The sequence below is a fragment of the Equus caballus genome, chromosome 12 (genome assembly GCF_041296265.1).
Source record: "Equus caballus isolate H_3958 breed thoroughbred chromosome 12, TB-T2T, whole genome shotgun sequence".
Taxonomy (NCBI): Eukaryota; Metazoa; Chordata; class Mammalia; order Perissodactyla; family Equidae; genus Equus; species Equus caballus.
In genome coordinates this window covers 9,325,477-9,342,320 of record NC_091695.1, presented here as the reverse complement: position 1 = coordinate 9,342,320, position 16,844 = coordinate 9,325,477, and the positions used below count along the sequence as shown (strand labels likewise).

The 16,844-nt window shown below is 57.2% G+C and overlaps 1 protein-coding gene across 3 annotated transcripts in view; it reads left to right on the top strand.

The window, feature by feature from the left end:
• ALX4 (ALX homeobox 4) overlaps nt 1-16,844 on the top strand; it is a 45,924-nt gene that overhangs the window by 23,496 nt on the left and 5,584 nt on the right. For 2 of the 3 annotated variants that reach the window (XR_011423852.1, XM_070229342.1), the window contains exons 2-4: nt 7,307-7,617; nt 15,137-15,265; nt 15,688-15,756. Coding sequence is in view for 2 of the 3 variants with exons in the window: in XM_070229342.1 (XP_070085443.1) it covers nt 7,307-7,617; nt 15,137-15,265; nt 15,688-15,756 (509 nt within the window). In the remaining variant the exon portion in view is untranslated. The remainder of the gene's footprint in view (nt 1-7,306; nt 7,618-15,136; nt 15,266-15,687; nt 15,757-16,844) is intronic. The other variant, XM_070229343.1, reaches the window with a different exon arrangement.

Sequence of the window (16,844 nt, the reverse complement as noted above, 5' to 3'; positions counted from 1 at the left end):
CAAATATATTCAGATATGTCCCCTATTTTGTGGAAAGGAGAGAGACAATAAACAAAGGGGGAAAAACTCCAAATAAATACATAATAATGTGTGTTAAATGCCAAGAAAGAAGCAGCCTGCAGAATAAAAAGTATCAAGAAGGATCTTCCATTTCTGGAAACATCCTCCTTTATTTAACCAATCCCTTAAACTATCTTTAAATAACCAGATATGTTGGTTATTTTCAATTTTACTATATAATAAGCCCACAGTGAATTTTCTTTCTAGTTAATTCTTTGTGCCCATCCATAACTATTTCTTTGGGATCAACGCCTAGAAGTTCAATTTCTGGGTGAAGACATACAAACTTGACTTAGTTTTTCTTTAACGTATTTAAATACAATTTTGCATTTATACGAAAAATGTTTACATCTCTTTTATTTTTAAAATAACATGCTGTAAAATTAAAATTTGGAGTGTGTACAGTTTTATGAATTTTAACACATTCCTGTACAGACTCACGCACTCAGCACCACCACCGGGACACAAGGCAGGTCCCCACACCAGTGCAGCCTTTTGGGGTCAAACCCTCCCCCACCCCGAGCCCCTTGCAACCAGGGGTCTGTTCTCCATCTGATACTGTCGCCTTTCTCCGATACAATAAGTAGTGGAGTCGTACATGACAGAAATTTTGAGACTGGCTTCTTTGACAGACCATTCTGCTGCCTTGAGGGTCACCCACGTCATCACTCGCATCAGTGGTTCTTTCCCTTTATCTCTGAGTAGCATCCCATTGCCTGGCTGGACCACAACTTGCTTATCCACTCACTTGTTAAAGGACATTTGGGTCGTTTCCAGTTTGCGGCAATTATGAACAAAGCTGCTACAAGCATTTGCACACAGGTTTGCAAAGAAAATAAGTCTTTGTCTCTTTAGGGTCAGTGCCTAGCAGTGGGATCGCTGGGTCATGCAGTAAGTGGACATCTCATGAGAGACGACACGGCCGCACTGTCCTCCCACCAGAGAGGTCGGAGCGTTCCGGTTGCTCCACACCCTTGCCATCACTTGCTACGTCGGTGTATAGTGATGGCTCCTTGGGGTTTTCGTTTGCATTTCCACAGCGGAAAATATATGGAGCATGTTTCCATGCTGAATTGTCTGTTCAAATATTGTGCCCACATTTTTTTTTAACGTTAGTGTTAACTAAACTCCACGCCCTATTCCGATTTTACTAGTTTTTCCCTAATGTCTTTTTATTGTTCCCAGCCGCGATCCAGGACACCATGTTAGTCCTCCTGTCTCCTTAGCCTCCTGGGGTCTGTGACAGTTTCTCGGACTTTCCTTGTTTTGAGAAGCGTATTTAAGGCTTGGGTTGGTGTGTGATGGTGAACAGGAGCACCCACGTCACCTCGTGGGTGGCTGGCTCGAGCAACCGGCTTCCATCCCCACTCTCCTCTGCAGACGGGCATCTCCTCAAGGGCAGGGACACTGTCGCTAGCCGGTGCACGCAGACAGACAGGGACGCTGCTGCTGGCTGGTGCACCCGGATGGACAGGGAGGCTGTCACTAGCCAGTGCATGCGGATGGACAGGGACACTGTCGCTAGCTGGTGCATACGGATAGACGCCACGCGTGTTTGCTGAAATGTCCCCCAGCTGTGGCCCCTTTGGCGTTACTGATTGGGCCTGGAGCGAAACTAGCCGACATCTAAGCTGAGCTTTGCACAGAGCCCGGTGGCAGATGAGGTGGGCCGGGGACATGATCAATGGCTAACCTCTCCCCTCTGCCCCCACCCCGCGTGCCTGTTTGGACAGCAGTGGGCTTCGTCGGTGCCCTGTCACGAGCATGAAAGGGCCTCCCACCGGCCTGTTTTGTTTAAGGAGATGACACGGGCTGTGCCCTCTGCCACGGGGCGCGGGAGGCCAGCTCACCCCAGAATGCAGCTGGCGGTGTGGCCCCACAAAGCCGATGTTTGGAGGAAAAATAGATGTAATCAAAACCATGGAGGATAAAATTACTCAGACCTCTTAGATACAGGCTCCATACGCACAGGCCTGTGCACAGCTCCATTCACACACACACACACACACGCACACCCATACCCACCCACGTGTCTCTGTAGTACCCTCGGTCCCAGAGGCACCCACACCCAACAGCACACACACCCCATGGCTGTGCCTGTGCCTGACCGCAGAGGCACACACGCTCCACAGCCCTGGCCACAGGCAGCCACGCACGTGTCCCCCACTGGCCTTCACAACTGCAGGCTTGTGCCACACGCCCGGGGCGCACCTCCGAGCACACGCACATATTCAGAAGGAATACACACGAGGAGGCCTCAGCAGCCTCCCCCCGAACGGCTTCAGAAGTTCGTTCTCTTGAAATCAGAGTCACAAAAGAATTCTCTTTAAATTGTAGTCATGAAAGAAGTCACGTTCACCTTTGGAAATCTCTCAGGGGCTTTCATGTCAAACAAGGGGCGACTCGATGAAGGCGACACGTTGGGTTGAACCAGGACCAGCGGGTAGAGGGGAAGGGAATGGAGAAAAGGTCTCTATTTCTTGCATTTCTCGAAATCCAAGAGCGGGGCTGTCCGGTCGCGGACCAGGCGGCTCCGGGAAGAGGTGCTTCCCGCGCTGGGGGGTTCAGGCAGAGGTCAAAGGGCCTCCGTGGCTCCTGATGACGAGTCTAACCTTGACTCAAAGCCTCCGCTCCATTGGGAGTGGGGGGTGGGACTCCTTACCTCGGATGGGCGGATGGGCATGCGACACCATCAGGGCCGCCGTTGTGTCCCTTCCGTGGACGGTCATTGGTGCTCTTAATGGTTTACATACGCGTATTACCTGGTTCCTCCGCCTAGTCTGGGGTTTGTTTCCAGATCAAGACATTCCACTGGGAAGCCATGGATCCGGATTACGTTGTCTCGGGCCCCACAGCCTGGGACAAAGCCCCCCCCCCAGGGCTCCTTCCCCACTCTGGGAGGGGTGTCAGCATAGCACCAGTCAGAGCCCATGTGGCAGCTGCCCCAGGGAGGGCGAGGGAGCCGCCAGACCCGTGGGCAGGTGGCCTGGACCCGGGCTGGGCAGTGTTGCTGCTCAGCCGCCTCCCAGTGCTGGGCGCCACGGGGTCCCGCAGGAGGAGGGCCCAGCGGCCTTCTCTCTCTGCCCATGTGGCAGCATGGAGGGGACCGAGGAGGCTCCTGGCAGACTCTGGACTGAGTTTCCCGGACTTTGAAATTCCAGAGCCCCCTCGGCGAATCCCATGTCTTCGCTTCTCTTTCTCCCTCCGGGAGCCTCCCTCGACCCCCCTGCTCCCTGCATGGAAGCATCCATCGGGGTTTGTCTTGATCTTCTACCCTCTCCCCTGATGGTCTCGTCTCCTCCTCCTGCTTCAGCTGTCAATCTTCTGAGGATGCCTGAGTTACCGCTTACCTCTTTTTCCTGTATCCTGTCCACCCTTCTTCTCATTGTCCAGCAGGATGAACCAGTGCATTCATTCACTCAGCAAACATTTTCTGCAGGTGCGCTATGGGCGCTGGCACACAGTAGGCGCACACAGGGAGCTGGACAGAGTGAGTGCTCAGGGATGTCTGGGTGAAATTGCTTGATTATGCTTCAGCAACTTCGGACTGTGTGTCTGCCACCTGCCGTGTCCTGGGCCACGCCCTGGGCTGAAGAGGAACGAATGGCATGAGGTCCCCACCCTCGGGGAGCTGCCATTCTGTAGGAGATGCACATTGAGGGGCCGATTATATCCTCATCAGACACACAGGCAGGAAGCGGAGAGGCGGGGCAGAGGGCGGAGGGGTCTGTGTGGCTCTTGCAGGCTGGGGGGCTTCCTGGAGGAGCTGGCGCTCCACTCGATGTTGGAGGTCAGCTGGAAGGAAGGGACATTCCAGGCAGGCGGCTGGAGGTCAGGGCGAGGGGACCCAGGAGGTCGGCGGTTTCCTCGGGTCGAGAGTACTTCAGCCTGAGTGGCGGGACCTCTGTTTTCAGTGGCCGGCTTGTGGAGGAGGGCGCTGCAGAAAAAGTGGGATCCTGACCAGCCCCCAGGCCTCGGGCCTCCGTGCTGCCTCCCCACCCAGCCCCTCAGGGTCATGTAGCTGGAGAGCCATCTGCTGGCTTTGCCTAGGGCCCTGCACCACCTCCCATGCCACCCCTGGCACCCACCTGTCTCACACAGGCTCATGAACTTGGGGCCACCTGAGGAGAGCAGTGGGCACTGTAGCTATTGGGTTAAGAGGATGGAAAACTCAGAGAGGGGTGGTAGCCTTCGCCAAGAGTCCACGGGGCTGTCTTGGGGAAGGGCCCTGGAGGGTTAGGACCAGGACAATGAGCCAGACCTACAGGAGACGGACAGGATGAAGGATCTAGCTGTCCTGGGCAGTGAGCCCTCTGGCCCCAAAGCCTGGATAACAGCCCCTGCGGAGATGCCGGGGGTCGGGGGAGGGAGGTTGAGATGGATGCCCCTGCGTCTGGGATCTCTGGACCGAGCGCCTGAGAGGGCCTTGGCTTGTCATTCTGACCGGTTGGGTGGGCCGCAGAACCTTCAGGAATATTTCTTTGTTGTCTACCTGAGGGACCCCGTCTCAGGATTTAAAGCAAGAGGACCAATAATCAAGACAGACTAGAAGGATTTCTTCCGTCTTCAAGGAGCCAGAAGTGTCAGTGTACCAGCTTCCTTCCATCTCTGAGCCTATCCAGTTAGCGACCATCCGAAGTTGCGGGCAGACCTCAGGAGAGCAGGTCTCCCGCCTCTCGGTCTGGCGGTCTTTGCACACACCCCGCTGTCTCCCTGTTTCTCCCCCACTCCCTTGGTCTCAGTGGGTGGCTGGAGGCGGGGAAAGCTGGAGTCTTACTTCTCGCCGTGGAAGACTGGACATGCTGCCACCTCCCCCTGGGCAAAGCCTAGAACCAGCCCCCCACTGATGGGCTTCTTTCAGGGGCCACATCCTCGCTCAGTCATCCTCAGGGGCTGGCCCTGCCCCCAGGGTGCGCAGAGCAGGACTCCTGGGTTATGTGAGGCCCTTGCATTCCTCTGCCCCCCTCTCTATCCCTGGGAAAAGGGCCCAAGACCACAGGGTGAGAGTAGAGAATGACCCAGGAGCTGAGAGGCACGCTCTATCGCCAACTGGCACACATTCTCTGCTCTCTCTGGCCTCAGTTTCCCCCTAGTTAAGACGAGGAGTTTGGGCTGGTCCCTACCAACCTGGGGTTTCTATAATATGGAGCTCCCCGTGTGCAGCACAGCCCCTGTTACTGTGCAAGGTGGTCCCAGCCCCAGGCTGGATGCCAGAGGATGCTGTAAAGGTCCATGGGGTCACGGGATGGGGCCCGGGGAGCAGTGTCAGGGCAGGAGGCACAGGGGCCGCCCCCTAATCTGGCCTCCAGGAAGTTGCATAACAGCGATGTTTATTTGTGGTGAGGCTGGGTGGGATTTCTTGTCTTAAAAAAAACCCAAAACATAAAACTTATTTGTCTGCCAGGAAGATAAATATCTTTGCTGAAAGCTCTCGGCCCGGCTGCCAGCTGCAGTTTGCATGATGCTCTCACTGAAGCTGTGGTGGTCTGCTGGCCTTGGGCTCACAGGGGGGTCGTGCATGGTGCCTGCGGGCCAGCCCCCCGCCCCCGTGGCGGCAGCATGGCCAGGGGCCCTCAGGAATGGCCTCCCAAAGCTGTGGGCACTCACTTCTACCTCCTTTCCTCGGTGCCTTGGAGAATGACAGAGGCAGAATGTCCCTCTCAGCCTCTGGTGTGCACGGGCCGGAGATGAGAAGGAACATGAAGCCTTGGTCCCCAGGACCTGGATGGAGTCAGGAGATCTGGGCTGGAGGCATTGTCCTGACACTTAACGCCCGCCACTCGAACCTATTCCCAGAAGAGGAAACCGAGGGTCAGAGTGGTGGGTGCTCACCCCAACCGCACCTGCTTGTGATGGTCAGAGCTTGTGCATGAGAAAGGCTTCTCAGATGCCCCTACGCGTGTCTTATCCATCTTGTACATTATCTCACGCTACAAGAGTCAGACAAGGGACTGTGGCTCGGAGGGGGGGGCTCGCACCGTCTCCACACACCAGTGCAGCGCCTTTCCCGTGGCGCCGGCGCATGCTCCTGCATCCAGGTGCTCAGAGGACAGCCTGCCCACTTGGAGGACTTCTCCAGGGTCGGAGGCCTCTGATGCCCGAGAGTCCAACCAGAACTGGGAAAAACAGTACCAGCAGAAACCTGCACGGCCGGCTCCACGCTGAGTCCTTCGCATGCCGGCCTCTTTAATCCACAACCACCTGACGAGGAAGGTCCTGCAGGTCGCTTCATCCTCACTCTATAGAGGGGGAGACTGAGGCACAAGAGACCCGAAGCACGCAGCTGGAGTGTCGTCCTGTGGGATTCACCGCCTGGTGCCGGCCTCAGAGTCCACGCTAACCTCTGAGATGAGGGTGTCCGTCCAGGGTGCTAAGGGGGCTATTTGCTGTGGACAAGCTCCCCCCCACCCACCCGCCCATCCCGTCCTCCGCCTCCTCATCCTGGACCTGCACCAGGGGACTGGTCGTTCCCAGCTCTGAGCATCGAGGAGTCGGCCATGGGGCCCCACTCTGTGGCTGTGGGCCCAGGCCGCGAGCTGTTTGTGGAAACCCATGGGGGCCCGCGTGTCAGCATCGTGGGCCTGCGGGGGCCCGCCCAGCCACCCCAGGAAACACAGTCCCCGCCCGGAGCGGGCAGGACACTGCTGGGACAACTGGAGAGACCAGTGTGGAGGACAAAGGGACAGGAACCCCCAGCGCTGGATTCTTGGGGGCACCGTGTCCACAGCTCCCGCTGAGCCCCCCGGGCCCAGGCCAGGATAGGAGGGGCTTTCCCGTCTGCCTCGTTGCTGGCCTCTCCTCCTCACCCCAGCCCAGTTGGGCCCAATGTGGCGGCTGAATAAGTTGTCCACCCCAGGAAGTGTCCACCCCAGGAGTCCAAGTCACTGGGTCAGCATCCTTGATGCCCAGAGAAGTTCTGGCAAAGGGGGTCCTTCTAGAGGGAGGACCCCAGGGTCAGCGGGGTGGGGATTCAAGGTCATAGAGGTCAGATTGGCTGACTCAGAGTCACACAACATTGGTGCTGAAAGGGGCCCATTCTGAGATGATGGCAGAGAGGCTCAGAGAGGGAAGGGACTTGCCCAAGATCACACAGCATGTTAATGGCAAGCCAGGATTAGAAGCCGGGTCTCCTGACCTCGCCTCCAACGAGGCTCTGAAGGGGAAAGGCGGGCGATGACTCCGACCCCTCCCTCCTCTCTCGCCTGGTTCAGACACTGGTTTCTGATCTTGCTTCCTCCCCCCTCAGCCAAAGAGAGCTCCCTGGGTGAGCCGGAGTTGCCGCCCGACTCGGACACCGTGGGGATGGACAGCAGCTACCTCAGTGTGAAGGACGCCGGCGTGAAGGGGCCCCAGGACCGCGCCAGCGCCGACCTGCCCAGCCCGCTGGAGAAGGCCGACTCGGAGAGCAACAAGGGCAAGAAGCGGCGCAACCGTACCACCTTCACCAGCTACCAGCTGGAGGAGCTGGAGAAGGTCTTCCAAAAGACGCACTACCCCGACGTGTACGCGCGGGAGCAGCTGGCCATGAGGACGGACCTCACCGAGGCCCGCGTGCAGGTCAGTGGGGGCACCCGGGGAGGGTGGGAGAGCGGGGTCTCCCCTGGGCTCGTGCCTGGAGCCGGGACCTTCGACTGTCCCTCGACGGCCCCAGAGCTTTCGTGCCCTCACTCCAAGGAGAGCCTGGGAGGCCCCCGGCCAGCCCCTCATGCTCCTGCTGCAGCCCGAGCAAGTCTGCTCTGACCCGCCTTACTCTCGGCTTCTGCGCTGTGGGAGGGGGTGGAAGGAGGAGGCCCCGGTGGAGGGGCAGGAAGCCTGTTAGCTGTGTTTCTGGGCTCCCCATGGTGCCAGAGTCCAGGCCCTGTCACGAAGCAGGGGATGACTGTCTGTGCTGTGGAAGCCCGCTCTTAGAAAGGAACCAGGATAAACGTAATGACGTTCACAGCAGCCCAACAGGCAGACACAGAATAGTCAGCTCTGCTTTCTACCAGAGGGCTGCCTCCTCCATCTTTCTGTTCCCAACTTATACTTCTTCTGAGAAGTCTTCCCAACCACTGTGGCTAAAGCAGTAGCCCCCTCCCACCACTCAACAACCACAACAGCCAACCCAACGGAACCCAGCGCAGCTCACAGTAACCCAAACCAACACAATTCAACCAACAGGGCCCAATACAACTCAACACAACCCAACACAGCTCAACACAACTCAGTACAATGCAACACAACTCAACACAACCCAACACAGCTCAAAGTAACCCGAACCAACACAATTCAACACAACAGAGCCCAACACAGCTCAGAGTAACTCAAACCAACACAATTCAACACAACAGAGCCCAACACAGCTCAGAGTAACCCAAACCAACACAATTCAACACAGCAGAGCCCAAGACAACTCAACACAGCCCAACACAGCTCAACACAACCCAACCCAACTCAACACAACCCAATACAATGCAACAAAACTCAACTCAACACAACTTAACATAACCCAAAGCAACACAACAGAACCCAAACAAGAGAATGCAACACAGCTCAACACAACTCAGTACAATGCAACACAACTCAACACAACCTAACACAGCTCAAAGTAACCCGAACCAACACAATTCAACACAACACAGCCCAACACAGCTCAAAGTAACCCAAACCAACACAATTCAACACAGCAGAGCCCAAGACAACTCAACGCAGCCCAACACAGCTCAGCACAACCCAACCCAACTCAACACAACCCAATACAATGCAACAAAACTCAACTCAACACAACCTAACAGAACCCAAACAAGAGAATGCAACATAGCTCAATACAACCCAACACAGCTCAACACAACTCAATGTAACCCACACCAACACAATTCAAAACAACAGAACCCAACACAACTGAATACGACCCAACAGAACCCAACACGACACAACCCAACCCAACTCAACACAGCTCCACACAACCCAACACAACACAATACAACCAAACCAGGTCACCTTCTACCACATTGTCTTATTTTATCTTCTTTATAGAATCTATGACTGGCTTAAATTATCTTGTCTCCTCCCACTAGAATGTAAGTCCCTTGAGGGCAGGTACTGTCTCATTGTTCATCACTGTATCCCTACCAATTAGAGAAGGCTGAACTCAGAGCAATAGGGCAAAACATAAATATTTGTAGACCGATTGACTCCTTTGTCCAGAGAGGTGTGTCCCCCCTCCCTGCATGTAATTACAGCAAAGAAAGAACCAGAAATGGGGGCCGGTCTGGTGGCACAGCAGTTAAGTTCGCACGTTCCTCTTTGGCAGCCCACGGTTTGCTGGTTCAGATCGCGGGTGTGGACATGGCACCGCTTGTCAAGCCATGCTGTGGCAACCGTCCCACATATAAAGTAGAGGAAGATGGGCACAGTTGTTAGCTCAGGGCCAGTCTTCCTCAGCAAAAAGAGGAAGATTGGCGGCAGATGTTAGCTCAGGGCTAATCTTCCTCAAAAAAAAAAGAAAGAAAGAAAGACCCAGAAAGGAAGCCAAGATCTCCAAGTAACCAAAATACAGGTGATGAAATCCATGCACTAGAGCTCAAGCTTCAGCTTAACACAAAATAAATGTCATGCTCAGTTGCGTTTCCAACCCAAAGTGTGTTAGATACAGCAAATGTGGTGCTGTCATATAGCAGTTTTTCCTCCCTCCAGTGGGAGAGCAAAGAAGAATTTTTTTCTTTCTGAGGAAGATTCCCCCTGAGCTAACATCTACTGCCAATCTTCCTCTTTTTGTATGTGAGCCATCACCACAGCATGGCCCCTGGCAGGTGAGCCATGTAGGTGCGCACCTGCGATCCAAACCCAGGCCACCAAATTGGAGCACACTGAACTTAACCACTATACCACCGGGGCTGGCCCACGGATTTTTTTAAAGCAGCACAGCTCAGTACGGCAGTCTGGGCCTCTCAGTGCCAGGACCAAGAGCCCCGCATCACTCACCAGGCCCCCAGGGCACCCCCCATTGCGTTAGTTTACGGAAGAACCTTCGGCAGGGTGCTTCTCACGCGTCAAGCAAAGGGCCACCAGTCTCCACCGTGTTCTGGTTCACGAGGCAGAGGCTTTTGTAACAGGTCCAGGGACTTTTCCATCTAAATGGCCAACGTGAAAAAGGATGGGCAGTTCTCAGTAAATACGGAGCCATCCAGAAACTGCAGGGCCCCAAAGTGACTCTGAACAGTCATGCTGGTCAATCCTGTCGCCGAGGCCAGGCTGCCTGTTCGGTTCCTCTCCCATGCCTGGCGAATGCTGGCGGAAGGAAGGCAGGGCAGCCGGCTTGCCTGGGATTCCGGAAGCCCTCCCACACCCACTCTCTCACTGGCGGCGGGACGACCAGCCGTGTGACCTCAGGTGTCTCGGAGTCTGGACCGGAACCCGAGAGTCCAGCCTGGGCGCCAGCCAGTGGATTTGGAGGCTGGTCGTGGGACATTCCTGTAGCTGCCGTGTCGGTGTGGGGTGAACCCGTTCATTTTCCGTGTGTGTGTACACATGTGTGTGCATATGTGTGTTGCACACATGCTCTCTAACAAATGGATGGGAGTGCCCAGGAGTAGAATTCACTTAGTTTCAAAAGAGGGATGGCCTTTCCAGTCCAAAATGTGGAAATGACACTAGGGCACGTCTAGTATTTTTCAGTCACCACCATACAGCTAAAATAGTGTGTTCTCGCACACACACAGCTTTATGCCTACTTCCAAAAGAGAACTGAGGCAGCCTACAATTAAGGATTTATTATTTTCATCTAAGAACAAGAATAATGTCATGAAATGGGAAAGTAATTATGTCAAGAATCTAGGCTTAGGGGCCGGGCCCGTGGCCGAGTGGTTAAGTTCATATGCTCTGCCTTTGGCGGCCCAGGGTTTCACAGGTTCGGATCCTGGGCGCAGACATGGCACCACTCATCAGGCCACGTTGAGGCGGCGTCCCACATGCCACAACTAGAAGGACCCACAACTAAAATATATAACTATGTACTGGGGGTACTGGGGGAGAAAAAGCAAGGGGGGTAAAAAAAAAAAAGAAGAAGATTAGCAACAGTCGTTAGCTGAGGTGCCAATCTTTGAAAAAAAAAAAAAGGAATCTAGGCTTAGGATCATAGTTGCCACTGAGCACTGATTTCACCCCTGAGCTCCCTAGCAGCCAGGGCAAAAAGGGAAACCCTGGTGTATTATTACATATCTTCTAAAGGGAGGCTCAAAGAGTTACAGAATGTTAATATTAGAAAGGATCACCTGGTCCTCTCATCTGATAACGAGGAAGAGGAGGTCCAGAGGTGGGAAGTGGATTGCCTGTGATCAGGCAACTCAGGACCAGTGACTCAGTGGCAGTGCTGACACTGGAATCCGAGACTCCTGGGTTCCAGCCCAGTGCTTCTTTTACTTTAGTTTGCTGTACCAGGACACAGGCCAGATTGTTCTGAGCCTTTTCTCTGTCCAAGGCAGCAGGGTGGGTGGGATCTTGATGTGCGTCAGACTTCTGGGCTGAGCCATGAGCCTGGCAGTGCCCCGGGAGGTGGAGGAAGTGGGGATGGAACCCCCTCCTGCCTCTGCTGAGTTTGTTCAGGGCCCGCACTCAGCTGGTGGGAAGCCAGGTGCCTGGCTAGAGTGTGGTGGGGACGGAGGAGGTGATGGGACCCGAGATGGACCTTTCCTGGGAGGAAGCCCGGGGTTTGGCGCTGCTCCAGGGGGCTGCAGGGGCCTCTCTGTGCTGTCTGGGATTCCAATCTCCACAGCTGGTGTCTGAAGACAATAAGACAGAGGCCTCCCCGCCCTGGGCCACCCCGCCCTGGCCCCAGATGGGCTGTGGTTAGGTTAGTGAGGCCTCTGCCAAGACGGTTGGTTCCTTGGGGAGAGGCCTGCGCTGAGCGGGCCCAGGCCAGGGTGGGCCCGGGAGCGGGGTGGTCCTGCGGCGCAACGTGCAGGCTGGAAGCCCAGGCCCTCACGGCCGGCTCTCCTCCCTGGGGTTGCACAGTGGAGACAGGCCTGGGGGCCCAGAGCATCTCGGGGGAGCTCTCAGAGCCCCAGGCTCCAGGGGTCAGAAAGGGACGGATGCTCCCAGCCTCAGGGCCCTAGAATGTGAGCACAGGAGGGGCCCACGAGGACACCCTCTGCCACGGCCCCTGATTGATGCGCGAGGAGATTGAAGACCAGAGAGCCTAACTTGGTGCCAGCCTCCATCTGGGCAGGACAGCTCCAGCCTCGGGCACAGGGCTGAGACCAGCGAGGCAGGAATCGGAGGAGGAGGCGAGAGTTCTGCTCCTAGCGACTGCTCCCCCACGGCCGCGGCCGCTGCCTCCCATCTCCATCTTCAGCCCTCATATAAATCCTCCAGCCTGACCCTCTTCCACCCCCTTCCCAAAGCCAGCGCTGTCTCTCCCCCGCCGGCTCGTCTATCTTCCTAGATAACCCGGGGCTCCCCTCTCCCCGCCTCCTCCTCCCCCACACCCAGCTCCAGCCCCCCCACATTCCTGCTCCCCCCACACGCTCCTCCCGCAATCGCAATCGTAGGCCCCCTGCTCGCTCTGCGTCCCTTTGGCCCATCCAGACCCTGTGTGACACCTCCTCCAGCATCTCTCCGCCTCCACTCCCCACCCGGAGACCCGAGCCCAGACACTCCGGGAAACCCCCCACGTAAACTTCTTCTCGCCTTCTCCCCACCCCCCAGGAAAGAGAGAAGCCATATATCTTGAAGCCTCCAGCGGGCTTCTCCCCTCCCCCCGGCTCCCCGCCCCCCCCAGAAAACCCTGGGAGGCTGAGGAGCGAGCGGAAAGACTGAGCTAAGCCTGCAGGAAATTAAACATGAAATGAAAACAAGCCGTCGGATTCGTTCTCTCATCCTGCCCAGGCCCCGGCCGGGCCGCTGATAAAGGGGGATCCCGTTTCAGCAGCGCAGAGAGGAGACCCGATCCGCCCTCGGCTCCCCGCGGGTGGCCTAGGCCTGGACCCCAGGAGCCCCCGGAGGACAAGGGGCCCCGGGGGGCTGCGGGGCAGGTCCTGAGACCCCCAGCCCAGGAGAGGGCCCGTCTCCAGGGACGAACGACACAGGAAGACAGCTTCTCCCATACCAGAGTCCAGAGGAGGATATGGACTCGGCTGGCACGTGTGCATGCGTGTGTGTGTGCGTGCGTGTGTGTGTGTGTACACTCATGCACACACGCGTGTATACTTGGGACTAGGGGGGAAGAGAGCTGCAGCCCCACCCTCCCTGCACCAACATGTGACACACACACCGCATCCTTTTTGACTACTTTCCTCCAGCAGAAGACAGCCAGAAAGGTCAGGAGCTATAAATAAATAAGTGTGAATTCTCTAAAGACTCGGCGACAGCATTTTTCATTACCTCAGCTGCTGCTTTACGAGCGCCACCCCTGTGTGGACGTCAGTGCAGATATTAGCCCCATTTCCAGATGCAGGCACTGAGGCTATGGGCAGTACAGGCGCTCCAGTGGCCGCTCCGGTCCCCGGCTACGCTTGAGGCCCGAATGGGCCGAGCAGCCTCTGTGCTGCCCCGTGGGGAGCCCGTCCGTGTCTCCCGCCGGGCTCCGTCTCCCTCCTCAGAGGATGCTCGGTGCTCAGTGGAGAGCTCTTTCCACTCTCCTTGGATTCTGGCTCTGCAGCCACTCGACTATGATGGACGGGAAGTGTTGGCACCCGGAGAGCAGGGACCATCCCAAGGAAAGAGGCTCCCCGGGTGCCCAGGCCCGGGAAGAGCCTGCCGCGGCTCCTTGCAGCTCTGCAGCCGAGGTTCCCTGTGCTGTGCGCCCCGCCACGAGGCTGCAGGCGGTGCGCTGCTCCCATGTGCCCGCCTGCACCCGAGTCCGCCAGCAGGTGTCCATCAAGCAGACAGGAGTCTCCCTGCAGGAGCTCCGCGGCCCGCCTCTGACTCAGCCTGAAGCCATTCCTGGCTGGGAAGGGGTCCCTCCTCACTCCTTCTCCCCCACTTCCCTGCCGCCATCCCCCCCACCCAGGTCCCAAGTCCTGGGCAGGGCTGGCAACCCTAAGGCGAGCTTGGGAGAGCTCTCAGCTTGCCAGAAACGTTCCCGCAAAGGAGAAGGACCCAGTGCCCCCCTGCCCCCCGCCACCCAAGACCCTGGCTCACACACCTGGCTCAGAGACCACCCTCCCTGTCAGGTCCCGGTCGAGCCAACGCCTCCCCCGCATGCTGAGTGACAGATGGGCTTCCATTCCTCAGCATCAGCCGGTCTTGGGTGCGAGACTTCACAGGGCCACCTGCACTGACAGCGCAGAGGACAGACCCCTCCCCGTGGCCTTGGAGGCCCCCCACAACCTGCCTCCTGCGTCTGTGATTCTCTTTCTCCCGCCGTGCCCCCGAACCGGGCAGCGTGGCCTCCTGAACGTGCCCTGCTGTTTCTAAAGTCAGCCCTGGGCTCTCCTGCCTCCAGCCGACACTCGAGGCCAGCTCCATCCCCCCCTCCACGAAGCCGCCCTGACGGCCTCTGGCGCCCAGCGGAAGCCCTGTTATCCCAGAGGACCTTTGACACAGGGGGTGCCGAGCTGGGGGGCTGCTTCCAACAGGGGCTGCAGAGAGGGCCCAGGAAGGGAGGAAGTCTGACTCGGGGCCAACGGACAGGCCCCAGGGAGCCGGGAATGTTTCGGAAAAATGTGGCAAGACTGTGTGTGTGACCCTCTAGTAGAAGGACTTTCTGGAAGAGCGTTCACAGCTTTGATCCGGTTTCCACAGGCCTCTGGCCCCCAGCCGATGGGGCTGCACCATGTCGGGGGTAGTTACATGGCGGCTAAGATGACCAGTGACGTGGTGCACGTGTGTGTGGGACACTTGCTTGCTCTAGATTCTGAGGCTTACAAAAAGAAAGTTCCAGGCCCAAGATCACAGCCGCGGCTAGTTGGGGGTGAGCTGCCTTCCCGACTCTCAGCCTCGTTCCGTCTAGACCGTAAGCTCTTGAGGATAAAGATGAAGCAGACACCTATCTGTGGCCCCATGGCCTGCTGGCGGGGCTCGAGGGACCGGCTTGCGCCGCTGAAGGCGAGGCCTCTGGCTCCGGCCTGACCCCCGCGACGTCGGCTCTGTCCTGCAGGTCTGGTTCCAGAACCGGAGGGCCAAGTGGAGGAAGAGGGAGCGTTTCGGGCAGATGCAGCAGGTTCGAACCCACTTCTCCACCGCCTACGAGCTGCCCCTCCTCACGCGCGCTGAGAACTACGCCCAGGTAAGTCCCTGCCCCAGCTGCCCGCTCCGGCCCCGGGCGCTCGAGAGCCGAGAATGGGCACCGCGGAGGAGGGCCGGGACCCTGAGCTGGGACTCATGGCCCCGAGTTGCCCTTCAGGCCCAGCCCAGGTGTGTGTCTGTTTATACCAGCTGATTCTGTGCGACACAAGCGTTGACCCCGGCTTGGCTGGACTTAGGGAAGGGAAGGTCGGGTAGTGAGAGGCGCTTCTCCTCCGCTGCTGTTGCCATTTCCGCTGTGGGCACCAGAGCCCGGCTGGCCGACGGCCGTCTGGAACCGTCGGGGTGTCTCCCACGAGAGGGAGTCCTGACACCTGGGGGCCTTGCGGCAGGGCTGGAAGGAACACGGGTTCTGAGTCCCAAGACTTCGGTCATCGTCCCAACTCCAGATCTTTCTCCCTTCAGGCAAGTCACAGCGCTCTGAGCCTCAGTTTCGTCCCCTGGAAACTGGGTGTTATCACACCCAGTCCTTTGGTAAGGTTGTTGTGAGGTCTCAATTAGACAACGCAAAAGTACTTTGTGAATTACACGGTTTCCAAAAGCTTGCCCTGCCTGCTCTCCGCGCCCCCAGGCTTCGGGCTGTCTTCTCCTTCCATCCCCCCAGAGCATCTTCTTAGAGGTCAGTCAGCCGGGCCCTGTTCCAGGGGCATTTGAGTTCTCAGAGAGATGCAAAGGGACGAAAAGTGAGGCGAATACTGTCAGGCACCCAGGATGCTGGGGAGATGTATTTTGGACCAAGTCCATTCCTGACACCCCTCAACCCGTCTGGCAGAGGTGGCCATTTCCTCTCTCCCAGCCCTCATCCGGGCACAGCCTCTGCCGTCGACTCCAAGCCTGGCGCCCCCAGCAGCAAGTCAGTGGCACAGGCCTTCCTAAGTTTCCATTTTTTTAAAGAAAAGTTATTATTTTTTGTTATTTTATTGAGGCCGCCTTGGTTTATAACATTGTGTAAATTTCAGATGCACGTGACTATATTTCGGCTTCTGCATAGGCTGCATCGTGTTCGCCATCAATAGTCTAGTTTCCATCCATCACACACACACGTGCCCCTTCACCCCCTTGCGTCCTCCCCCCACCCCCGATCCTTCTCAAACTCTTCCTAAGCCTCCCTTACTTCTCCCTGTCCCAGGGCTGTGCCAGCATATCGTTCCTGGGCGCCCCACCTGGACCAGCTCTGCCCCTCCCCCTCCAGGACTCATACAGAAGGGGTCAGGGGCCAGGCCTAGGGGTGCGGCTGAGGAATGTGGGGTGTCTCATGCACACACGCCATCTGCATCAACGCTTGCTACGTTGCTTCATCCCTTTCACCCCTCTCCTTCCCCAAACCCAGCCTCCCTCTTGCCCCTGGAGTGTGGACCTCCAGCCCTGGCTGCTTGGCCTTGCTCTCTGCTGCCTGAGCTCATGCGCTGGAGGGAGAGACACAGCACAGGGTGGTATCTCCCTCTCACCCGCAGTTCCACACAGCACGTGCCCCAGACCCCTTGAAAGAGGAGGTGGGGAAGGCCAACCAGTTCCCCATCACCAATACAACCAACCCAAGGGATGTGGCAGGCCGATCTGCC